Here is an 11,003-nt window from a genome sequence, read left to right on the forward strand (position 1 = left end):
CAACATGTTACGTTGACACTATACTGTTAGAGAAATGGCCTGCCCTAAAGCTTTCAAACACTGTTGAATTCCTAGTATTCCCAAACTTACCAACTGGCCCTGAGCCTGCAACTTCTCTCATTGTTAGTGCCAGTGTCACTTTCCTGTCATTTTTGGTCTATTAACTGATAACTAAGTGTCTATATCACTTCTGTGCATTGAAGAACTGTGTCAGTTTCAAGACCGATGATAACATATTGTAGAATTTACATCAAACCTGCTCATGTCGCCGTCTATGGATATGAAGAAAACTTGGCCAACGTTTCCGTCCACGCGTGCACAGTGTACTTAATCTTCAATATCCAAAAGTAACTCCCTTGTACAGTGATAAATATTCGCTGTAAAACTGGTATATCCGTAATATTTCAGATCACCAAAGAGTCCTTTATGCCCTGGGATAATCACAGATTAAGGCAATGGCTTGCGGAAATACTTTGAGTATAAATTAGTGTCTCAGAATTGTTCTTTAAAGCGCTTGTGAATTCATAATTCAATGGCGTGATGTTACACCGTGATGGGTCAAGGACGAACATGATACAATAGATAAGATACAGAAACAATTAATGATTTTCTTATTTTTTCTGGAAATCTTGGGGTTTTTTTTCTTTGTTTTTTTTTTAACCTAAATGTTAGGGTACGCTATCTTTAAGGTATCATTCCAGGAGAGAGGAACGATGTCCAAGTATCGCCTGACGTACTTCGACGCCCGCGGCCGGGCGGAAGTGTCCCGCTTGTTGTTCGCAGCTGCTGGAAAGGCTTATGAAGACATCCGTATCCCTGTTTCCGAGGTGCGGAACAAGCATCAGGACTGGCTCTCCATTAAAGAAAGTAGGTAATAATGATTGAGTATCCGCGGCCCATGGCAAGCGATGTTCAGGTTCAAGCATATATACACTGAATTAAAACTGTAAAATAAGTTCATGTTATATATACTTCTGAGAGAGCTGCTTAGGATTTTATTAATGACTGTTCATTAGTATGTTGGGTTCCACGCACTTAGCATTTTATAAATGTCTGCTCATTAGTAGGTTGAGTACCACGCTCTTAGCATTTTATAAATGGCTGTTCAATAGTAGGTTTTTGGATACCACGCACTTAGCAATTTATAAATGCCTGTTCACTAGTAGGTTTGGTTCCACGCACTTATCATTTTATAAATGGCTGTTCATTAGTAGGTTGGGTTCCACGCACTTAGCGTTTTATAAATGGCAGCTCATTAGTAGGTTGGGTTCCACGCACTTACCATTTTCCCCATGTTAGAAGGGGTTGTCATTATGCACTGAAATGTATAAGCCGACTTTCATTTCACTAGTATTTATTCCTCCTGTTATCCAAAATATTTTTGTATGTAAGTGTATATGTTATTTTCAATGACCAAAGAAATAAATAAATAAATTTAGATTGAAGAATTTTGTTATACTACTCTCAAGTCTAGACTATTTCACTTGTCACCCAAACATATAGTTCGAATTGTGCAATGAGCGAGGCGCATGTGTTCAGCCAGTCATTATGCTTTGCAAAAAGATAGCATGAATCTCTTTTGCACAATGTCTGTCAGTAGGTTATTCTTGTAAAATCTTGTTACCAGTGTTTGTACCATTAACCTGATAAATGATCGAAGCATTCGCTTTTGACACACATTTAACGTGATCGCATACAGCTTAAGAACCCAACCATACCCAACCCCTCACCATTACCGCATTTCAGATATGTTCAGGAAGGCAGGCCATTACGAGTAGTAATGGACAGACGGAATATTACCTCTTGATAGACTCTCGGGTCCTTTTCTTCCCAGGGGCACCGTTTGGACAGTTACCCATGTTAGAAGTAGATGATGACTTTATCCTTGCTCAGAGCCACGCAATCGAGAGATTTCTCGCCCGGGAGTTCGGTAGGTGACATACCGCTCACACACAGGGCTACTTCAGAAAGCAGGCAAAGTTCGCCTTCAAGTAAGGCGATTGCCTAAGAGACACCATGTAATCACCTAATCCACACAGGTTAGATTCTGACAGAACCAGAAGCATGCTACTGCAACATTTTGCTTTGTTCCCGATATGCCTTCATATCATGACCCTAAAACCAATCCGCCTCTAATCTGGGAGAAAATGCATGTATATATTAATTCACAACGATAGATGACATCTTCATGTATTCAGTCTATGTGAATAGTGAACGTCATTTATCAAAATTACGACCATAAATAAGTGACTCATTTCGGCCAGTGGTGCTTTTGTCGTAACGATCTAAATGAAAGACGACTAGCAGAAAATGAAACTGTATGCAATAGTTCAACTCTGTCCTTTGCATTTTTTTTCATCTCTGTCTTTCAAACTTTACTGTCCTCTTTCATAACACTTAATATAAAAAATCGGTTAATAAAACTTTGTTTAGGAATGTTAGCATGGGCTACGTGGGGTGTACAAAAAATACAAATCAGGCTGAAGAGAGTAAAAAACAATAACGGCTTCTTTTTGGGCCAAGTTCCTTTTATTAAATGTTTTCAGTTTTCGAGTGGACAAGCCTGTACTTATAACGGCAAAGCTGTCAACAATTTAGTACGTCCGTATCTGTCCCAGAAGGATTGCCTTCCCGGGCCTAGTCGAATACTCAGAAAGCACACTTAGATGGGTCCCATATGGGCGTGATCTGGGCATGGGTTGGCCCAGATATATCCCATGTGGAACCCACGTGGATAGAATACGGTGAAATTCCAGTTATTTTCCCATTAAAGTCCCATATGGGTTCCTTATGGGTAACATTTTCCCAGGTTCAACCCATATAGGGCCCACATGGGTAAACCCATTTAATTCCCACGTAATTGTGTCTATATGGGGCCCATATACGACCCATACCGGTATACTAAAATTATATGAAAGCATATTTAAATTCTAAATAACAACTATTGCAAAAAATTAAATATCAATCGGAGGAAAGAATTATTTGGAATGAATGAATGATTATGGCTTAACGCCACACTGGCAATATTTCAGCCATATCGTGGCGACATCAAGGAAAAAAATATATGTGGACCTATAGCCTACACAAGCTATACAATTAAGAGATGAAAAATTAAACAAATTTACCCATTAAGAGCTAAAGAAAATTTATCATATAATACATTTCATAAATTCATTATGCATATATAGTTATTGTTTATTTAGATTAAGTGTGATTTATCAGAAACCCCCAAAAATGCTATTTAAATTCAACAGGAAAGATTCAACAGGCATTATATCTATGTTTATGGTAGATCAATGAAATCAGATAATGGGTTTAAGACATGTATATAAGACACCAGTATAGTCTGTTTTCTGTGGGAGGCATTTTTTCATTTGTGGTCGAGTGTGGAACTTTCAGGCCAGGAAAGTGGACTGAGTTTTGTGCTGTTAGCAGTTTGTGGTGCAGCTGACATTATAGGTGAGTAACACGCTGTAAATGGATTCAATTAAAGTCTAATAAAATTCACCAACCAAATCAGAAGATGCTTTTATTAGGGCCGATTATTTTAACAAGACACAGCTATTATTAGGTTATTATATATACTATCCAAATTACTTTGGAACCTTAACTTTAATAATATTTTGACCTGGAAACAAATTCTGAGGTGTAACATTAAGAGACACATGAATCACCCCCCACCCCCTCGGCCACCTCTTCCCCCAGTGTACCCTCCTATGACGCCCAGTTTAACTCTCTGTATCTTTCTCTTTTTTCCCACTGGACTCAGAACTGTTAGCCTCTGAGGGAAAGCTGTGAGACACTTTTACAAGTTATAATATTTTAAATAAACAGGTAAGACCGGTCAGAGTTTAACAATTCTGATAATTTATAGAAAAGAAAGTAAGAAAAGTATTTATTGTTTATTGTGTCAAAAGATTTTGTGAATTATTTTTTTTGGATGCTTAAGCTACTGACTTGTTTGATAGTACTTATTTAACAATCATTCAGGATACTCTGCATTTGTTAATACTTTGCTGAAGTTTTTCAAACTTTTGCCAGTTGGCAAACATGGAATTTAATTAGCCTAATCTGGTTACATTGAAATTTCATATATGTAGTAAATATTTAGATTGGTTAATTTATACTTGAATTCAAATAGTGACTAGATTTTTAATAAACAGACCTTTCTTCAGATTCGATACTAATGGGGAAAGTTTTATAAACCTTTATACATTTAATTAATACAGCACTTTTTTTTCACGTTGTGTGTGCAATTTCCACTGACTGACATTGTTATCATTCGTACTTGGTCACTGTTTAGGGACCATAGGACAGGGATTTTCACTGGTGTAAGACAGGTCTCCATAGTTGAGCCATATGGATATAAGGTTTCTTCTTGGACTTTGGGGACATTTTTATTGCTGTAGCATTTGAAGTACAGCCTCATGAAGTAGCCAGTACCACAGCTCAGCTGCTTTGATGTCATCATTCAATTAAGACGGAAGCCCCGATAAGCGTAAATACTGCCACATGCAGCTATAGTATAACTACTTACAACTTGTAAATTTTAATTATTATTTGTAAACAAATACAAGAAATAGAAAGAAACCAAATACATATACAAAGGACTACTTCTATTTTAAAAAGTTAAACTGGTTCTCATCACAAACTACATGTAGTTGCAATTGTGAACTATATGTAATTGCCATTCTGTTTTATTCGCATGCAGGGTCGAGTGCTGCTTCACTGAGACGTCTTACCGGAAGGAAGTAAAGCTCCCCGCCCGAGCCATAAAACTGATACGGGTCAACCAGTCGTGGCAATATCCCCTTCATGCTGAACGCCAAGTGAGGAAGTTACAACTACCTCTTTTAAAGTCTTAGGTGTGAGCATACACATTTACATGTAATTACACAATATCATTGTGCGATATTAGCCAAACTGATTTATTGTGTAGCACAATACTTAACAACTCGTTCAGTCTGTTGGTGTTGATTAACACGTATTTTTTAATAAGTGGTATTTCCTCTAATGTTGGACTGTTCTTTACATTACAGAATATGTCAAGCTAGAAGTGCTTGGAAGAAAAACTTGAACTGAGTTATTTCAAACATTGTGAGAATGCTGATGTCATTGACCATTCAAAAATTTGTTCGGGGACAAACGGAAAAGACGGAGGCTCTTGGCACGCTGAAGCTTTGCAAAGAAATATTGAGTAAGTGAAAGATGGTGTGCATAACTACATGTGTGGAGAAACTGCTTGTTGACCCCTTACCAATAAGTTATTTTGAGCAAGGACCACAAGAAAGAATATGTTTTACAATACCAGTGTTATAGACAATTTTTAGTGAACATTACATCACTTGAAATGACATGGATGTAAGACTTTTCTTTGCTGAGCGTACACCATCTATGACAATTCTTTTATATTCATACCACATGTATTAAAAATATATATATATATTTTTCATAATTGTGGTCGTCAGTTGAATATACGTAGAGATTATCATAACACTGTATGATCCGCGACGATGTATCAACTGGAGTTGTCAGAAGTATGACTGTCGTATCAGCCGAGCACGAAGAGTTCATTTCACAGGATACATGTACGCACTGTATGGAATAACATAGGATGCCACTGTATCACGTGGGTAACCTTTCAGAGATGTATCTTGGATATATAAATTTCAATGTCAGGTGTAGTATGTAAGTGTTTGATCAAATACAGTCCGGAACAGATTTATCCAATGCACTTTTTATTTTCAGAGTGGTCCAGTGGAATGTTGATTTGTGTTGAATTCCCTGACGATGACTGATATAGGGAGGATGTAAGATCTCGTTAGCTACCTTTGCTAGGCCAGCGAGGCTTACAGACCTTTCGATGGAGGATCCCTTAACGTGTGTGACAGCAAATAAAGCTTCTACGGATTCATATCTTAACTGAATTGACTTGAAACTTTTATTTCAAGCAACACAACGCTTTCCAATTGAGCATTTTGCTCAAGATTTCCTGACGGAGTGCCACTATAACAGTAGATGTATATAGAGCTAATTTCTGTATGGTAAACAGAAATTTAAGAAACCCATGTATATACATACTTGTATATGATGTGTATGTAGTATGTAATTTGATTAGCTTAATAAACAAATAAGCTAACACTCATAACCTGTTTTGTGATTCTAGTTACGTTTTAAAAATCCCCTAAGCTTTTCTCAAGTTTACAACATGATGAACTTCAGTGACAAGAGCTTACCAAAGGAAAATCACCATAGCCGAATTTTGAATATCATGAGAGTAAATATTTAATTTATTTATTTATTTAGTTAGTTAGTTAGTTTGTTAGTTAGTTAGTTCACTGGTATTTTACATGGTACTAAAGAATATTACACGATGACGGTCACCCTTATGGAAATCATGCATATAATGTTCCCCAGCTTATGCACAAAGTTTATGGGCCCCAGATGTATCTCGTATGGGACCCATATGATATTCCCAAATGCCGCCCAGGTGCAAATATTCATGGGCCCCATCTGGGCATCCTAAACGTTTTCATAGGGGAACCATGTGGGTCCCATGTTGGAATGCTGTCTGGGTAATGATGTCTGCTGGTAGCCCCATTTCTCGTTGGTTCGATTGCAGCCACTGGCTTCTTCCTAATCCTAGCTGTGATCAATTATGAAGTATTACTAAGCATGGAGTTAAACACCAGTCAAAGTCCAAAACGTTATACATCTTGAAGAGGTCTTAGCCCCACATGTAAAAATTGAATGGCAAAAGCTTAGGGTTAAAATTCCTGGTCTAAACCTAAATCCTATATTTCCATCATGCAATTGGTAAATTTATGTGATGGCAAGGTTTATCATATCTTTTCTATGTTTACAAAGCATAAATGATCGAAAATACTGAAACTGAAAATGTTGATATCCTTGTTGTGTTCAACTCCGCATCAAACGTCTTGATAATAATAATAATAATAATAATAATAATAATAATAATAATAATAATAATAATAATAATAATTGTTCTTAAGTGCAAATCGGAGTACACGGAACTAGGTCTCCTGGTAAAAATATCGAAACTGATTACTGATTGAACGGTTTTCTCTCGCTTAGTCCATTTGCTTCCACCATTTTATAGATTTACTGGTCTAATTTCAATCAGATTTAAGATTAACATTTGTTTGTCCGCTCTTCCTTCTGTGGTATGGAATACGTCGTCTGCCGTCTGGAATATGTCGACATCCAGACTTATAACGTCTTTCATGGAGGAAGAAATTGCTATTTCTAGCTTTTCATCATAGAAATCACACACCTTCAAAGTGGTTTGTCTGAACTAAGGTATAGTCAGATCCAAACCAGTCAATCAAAATATGACAATGTACACAATTTTTTATATGTCACTGTACAAAAGTTCTGGTCAGTGCCATTATATGCTTGCAGACATGTATGGGAAGGACGAGTTTGAGAGAGCGGAGGTAGACATGTTTGTTCAGGCGGTAGATGATCTATTAACATCTCTCATAGAGTATCATTTCTTGGTAACAGACCTAGCGGAGAAGGTAAGTAGAATTGGATTAAGCTTAATATCAATTTCGCCCCTTTAACAGCCTTGTGAATCTTGTCGCCATGTGTTAACCTATTACTGGCAGTGTCAAGGAGGTCTGTAGAGGAGAAGTGCGTGTATATGTAGCCGACGTGTGATTTATTCGTGCTATGCTTTGTTTAAAACGAAAAAGAAAACAACGAAAAGAATATATCCTTTTGGTTTTACGCCCTTAGCACTCATCATTTAATGAGCTGTGGTTTGCAAAGGCAGTGATGGCGAAAACACACGTTCGGAAACGTAACAATAGAGTTTTCAGCTAGTTTTTCCATTTCCTCACTTTGAAGCTTAATGTAACTGGCCCCTCCCCCTCATATTACCAACATTTAAGACTACACGTTGAGTAAAGTTATGTCTAAACTACTTTAACAGTTGCCAGAGAGATGAGTTAAGTAGCGCGTCTGGTCAATTATGTTGCGCTCGCGAACTAACCAACAGCACCTATTATGGTATTGGGAACTGTTGATATTTATTTGCATCACAAGTTTTAACATGGCTCAACAAAGCCAAGACAACTTTTAGGCAAACAATTTTGAAAGTTTTTTTTTCTTGCAGAATGACATTTTTTTGCAGAATTCTCTAGTTGCAAGCCTCAATGACAGTATCACATTAACACATGTGTTAATAATTTATCTGTACTGGTCACAGGACAAGGAAAACACCCTTTTGAAAAATATTTGATCAAATGTCTCTCGGAAAAAAGTAGATGATGATTGTCACAAGTTCAAACATGGGATATATTATCTTGAGGCTAGAGAAATATAAGTGGATGTAATTGTTGATTCTTAGCCAACGGTTATTATGGTAACAAGACTGTTGTTGATTATTACTAAAATTCCTGATGGGAAAATATCCAATGTTTTGTGATTTTAAAACCCTTGCGAGATTTTGTTTAAATCTAAATTTAAAACCCTATACCAATTATTTTTGAACAGTTTTTTATTTTAACAGTCGCCAGAAAGAAGAGTTAAGTTGGTTTATGACCGCTTTATTAATGACACATTTTCTCGCCTATATTTTACTATCCTCACAGGAAACAATCAAACAGAAGTTCTTTCGGTACTCCTGCCTCAATGTTCTAGATGCCTGTGAAGTCAGAATGTCAGACCCTACAAGCTTTCTGGTTGGAGAGTCTGTAAGTACACTATATTTTTCCAGGTTACATTTTTCAGTTGTATCGACGTGTTATACAAGGGTTTATTGGTCTCCGAAGACCTGCTTCAAGCAACTGTCTGTTTAGCTGGGGTATTGTTTAAAACGCTTTCGGTGCAAATAGTCTAAAGTTTATTAAGGACGGCACGTATTATTATTTATTTATTTATTTGAGAGGTGTTTTACACCATACTCAAGAATATTTCACTTATACGACAACGGCCAGCATTATGGTGGGAGGAAACGAGCACAGCCCGGGGGAAACCCACGGCCATCCACAGGTAGCTGACAGACCTTCCCACGTACGGCCGGAGAGGAAGCCAGCATGAGCTGGACTTGAACTCACAGTGACCACATTGGTGAGAGGCGCATGATCCATTACGTTGCGCTCGCGAACTAACCAACAGCACCTATTATGGTATTGGGAACTGTTGATATTTATTTGCATCACAAGTTTTAACATGGCTCAACAAAGCCAAGACAACTTTTAGGCAAATAATTTTGAAAGTTTTTTTCTTGTAGAATGACATTTTTTTGCAGAATTCTCTAGTTGCAAGCCTCAATGACAGTATCACATTAACACATGTGTTAATAATTTATCTGTACTGGTCACAGGACAAGGAAAACACCCTTTCGAAAAATATTTGATTAAATGTCTCTCAGAAAAAAGTAGATGATGATTTTCACAAGTTCAAACATGGGACATATTATCTTGAGGCTAGAGAAATATAAGTGGATGTAATTGTTGATTCTTAGCCAACGGTTATTATGGTAACAAGACTGTTGTTGATTATTACTAAAATTCCTGATGGGAAAATATCCAATGTTTTGTGATTTTAAAACCCTTGCGAGATTTTGTTTAAATCTAAATTTAAAACCCTATACCAATTATTTTTGAAAACAGAAATGTGATTTCCACACAAAAATGTCTATCTGTATTTGATATTTCTGTGTGACACAAAAGAAGTGCCGTGTGAAATGCGCCATAGACCTATACTGTCTGCATTTGTTTTTCTCCTTCAATGTAATAAGTGTAGGAGAGAAATGAATGTCTTTCCACTATTTCATAACTTTTATCAGGCATAAATCTGATAAGGGATATGTCTTGAGTCGGTTACGTGACAAGAGGCCGTCTCGGTTTCAGTTAACATTGGCAGACCTTTCTTTACTGGACCTCAGAAGCTGGATACAGAACGTATTCCCTGACGACCATGTGATGCTGCTGGGGCCTTATGCAAATATCTATCGCCACAACCAGATGGTCGCCTCTCTCCCGGGAATAGCCGAGTGGTTAGAGAAGCGACCCAAAACAGCATTCTAACTAAGCCAAGCAGCATCATAAAAAACGCCTATACATATATATTCGCTGGTTCTGTTCCCTTTATAATCCAGTTGCTGACTGGTAGACATCATATCATTATCTCAAACATCCAAACGACTGTATGTTGTTAACATAACATTTATTCTTTATAAGTTTATATCTATCAATAATGCCACATATTTTAAACAAACTGAGTGTATTCTAAATAAAGCTGTTTGTGTATATATAAGTATTTTTTTCTTTGCTTCATTAGGAGTAAAGTGGTCAGCAGAGTTAAACTGCAATTCGTACGGGAGAATATACGAAAAAAAATTGTACATATACTTTCTCAAAACTAGTATTTAAAAAGCTTTCAAATGAGTGAAAGTTTTAATGTATGCGTTTACCTGAACTTTTCTGGGGGAAACCTCATTACGGAAATAATGTGTCATTTAGAACCGGTCGCAACGATATGGATGAAATATTGCCGATGTGATGTTAAGCCATAACCATTCATCCATTTAGAACAGAAAATAGTTTTGTTTTTACGCAATACATGCGTTGACCACGTGGCATAAGGATATGTTGACACTAAAGATCTTAAAACTTAGAAGTTACAAGCGCAACTTGTAAAATGTAATTTCTGACTAGAATAGAAAAACTCATTCTACTTTTCTGTTACGAGTCACTAACTAACGGTCCATATTATCTCGTAGAGGCTGCCAATGAAGTAATGGGAGATTTGACAGCACAGTGGTCCAAATCGCAGTAAATTACATCATTTTCTGCTTTTAAACTGCAGCCCATGTGTACTGCGTAAATACACTGACACCTAAATGTGCGACAAGAGGACACAGCTTCGAACCACAAAAGGTGGGAAGCAAGTTAATCATTGTTTGAAGAACACAAACAGTCAAACTTTTTTGCTCCAATCTTTCTTCTCGTTAGGCGGGACGATTGAGTTAC

General features: G+C 37.0%; 1 protein-coding gene and 1 long non-coding RNA gene across 3 annotated transcripts; both read left to right on the forward strand.

Moving 5' to 3' along the window:
• Positions 1-693: 693 nt before the first annotated feature.
• On the forward strand, positions 694-10,243 carry LOC135482015 (glutathione S-transferase 1-like). Its single transcript, XM_064761829.1, has 5 exons — positions 694-867; positions 1,835-1,930; positions 7,423-7,541; positions 8,619-8,720; positions 9,882-10,243. Exons 1-5 carry the CDS (start codon positions 714-716, stop codon positions 10,056-10,058), a joined length of 648 nt encoding a protein of 215 aa, XP_064617899.1. The 5' UTR covers positions 694-713; the 3' UTR covers positions 10,059-10,243.
• On the forward strand, positions 1,941-6,270 carry LOC135482016 (uncharacterized). Of its 2 annotated transcripts, XR_010446200.1 has the most exons (5): positions 1,941-3,459; positions 3,770-3,834; positions 4,712-4,829; positions 5,040-5,197; positions 5,749-6,270. It is a non-coding gene; the product is annotated as an uncharacterized LOC135482016 (long non-coding RNA). The 2 variants fall into 2 exon arrangements; XR_010446199.1 differs by having other exon boundaries at positions 1,941-3,834.
• Positions 10,244-11,003: the final 760 nt, after the last annotated feature.

Source organism: Liolophura sinensis, chromosome 1 (assembly GCF_032854445.1).
Source record: "Liolophura sinensis isolate JHLJ2023 chromosome 1, CUHK_Ljap_v2, whole genome shotgun sequence".
NCBI classification, from domain to species: Eukaryota; Metazoa; Mollusca; class Polyplacophora; order Chitonida; family Chitonidae; genus Liolophura; species Liolophura sinensis.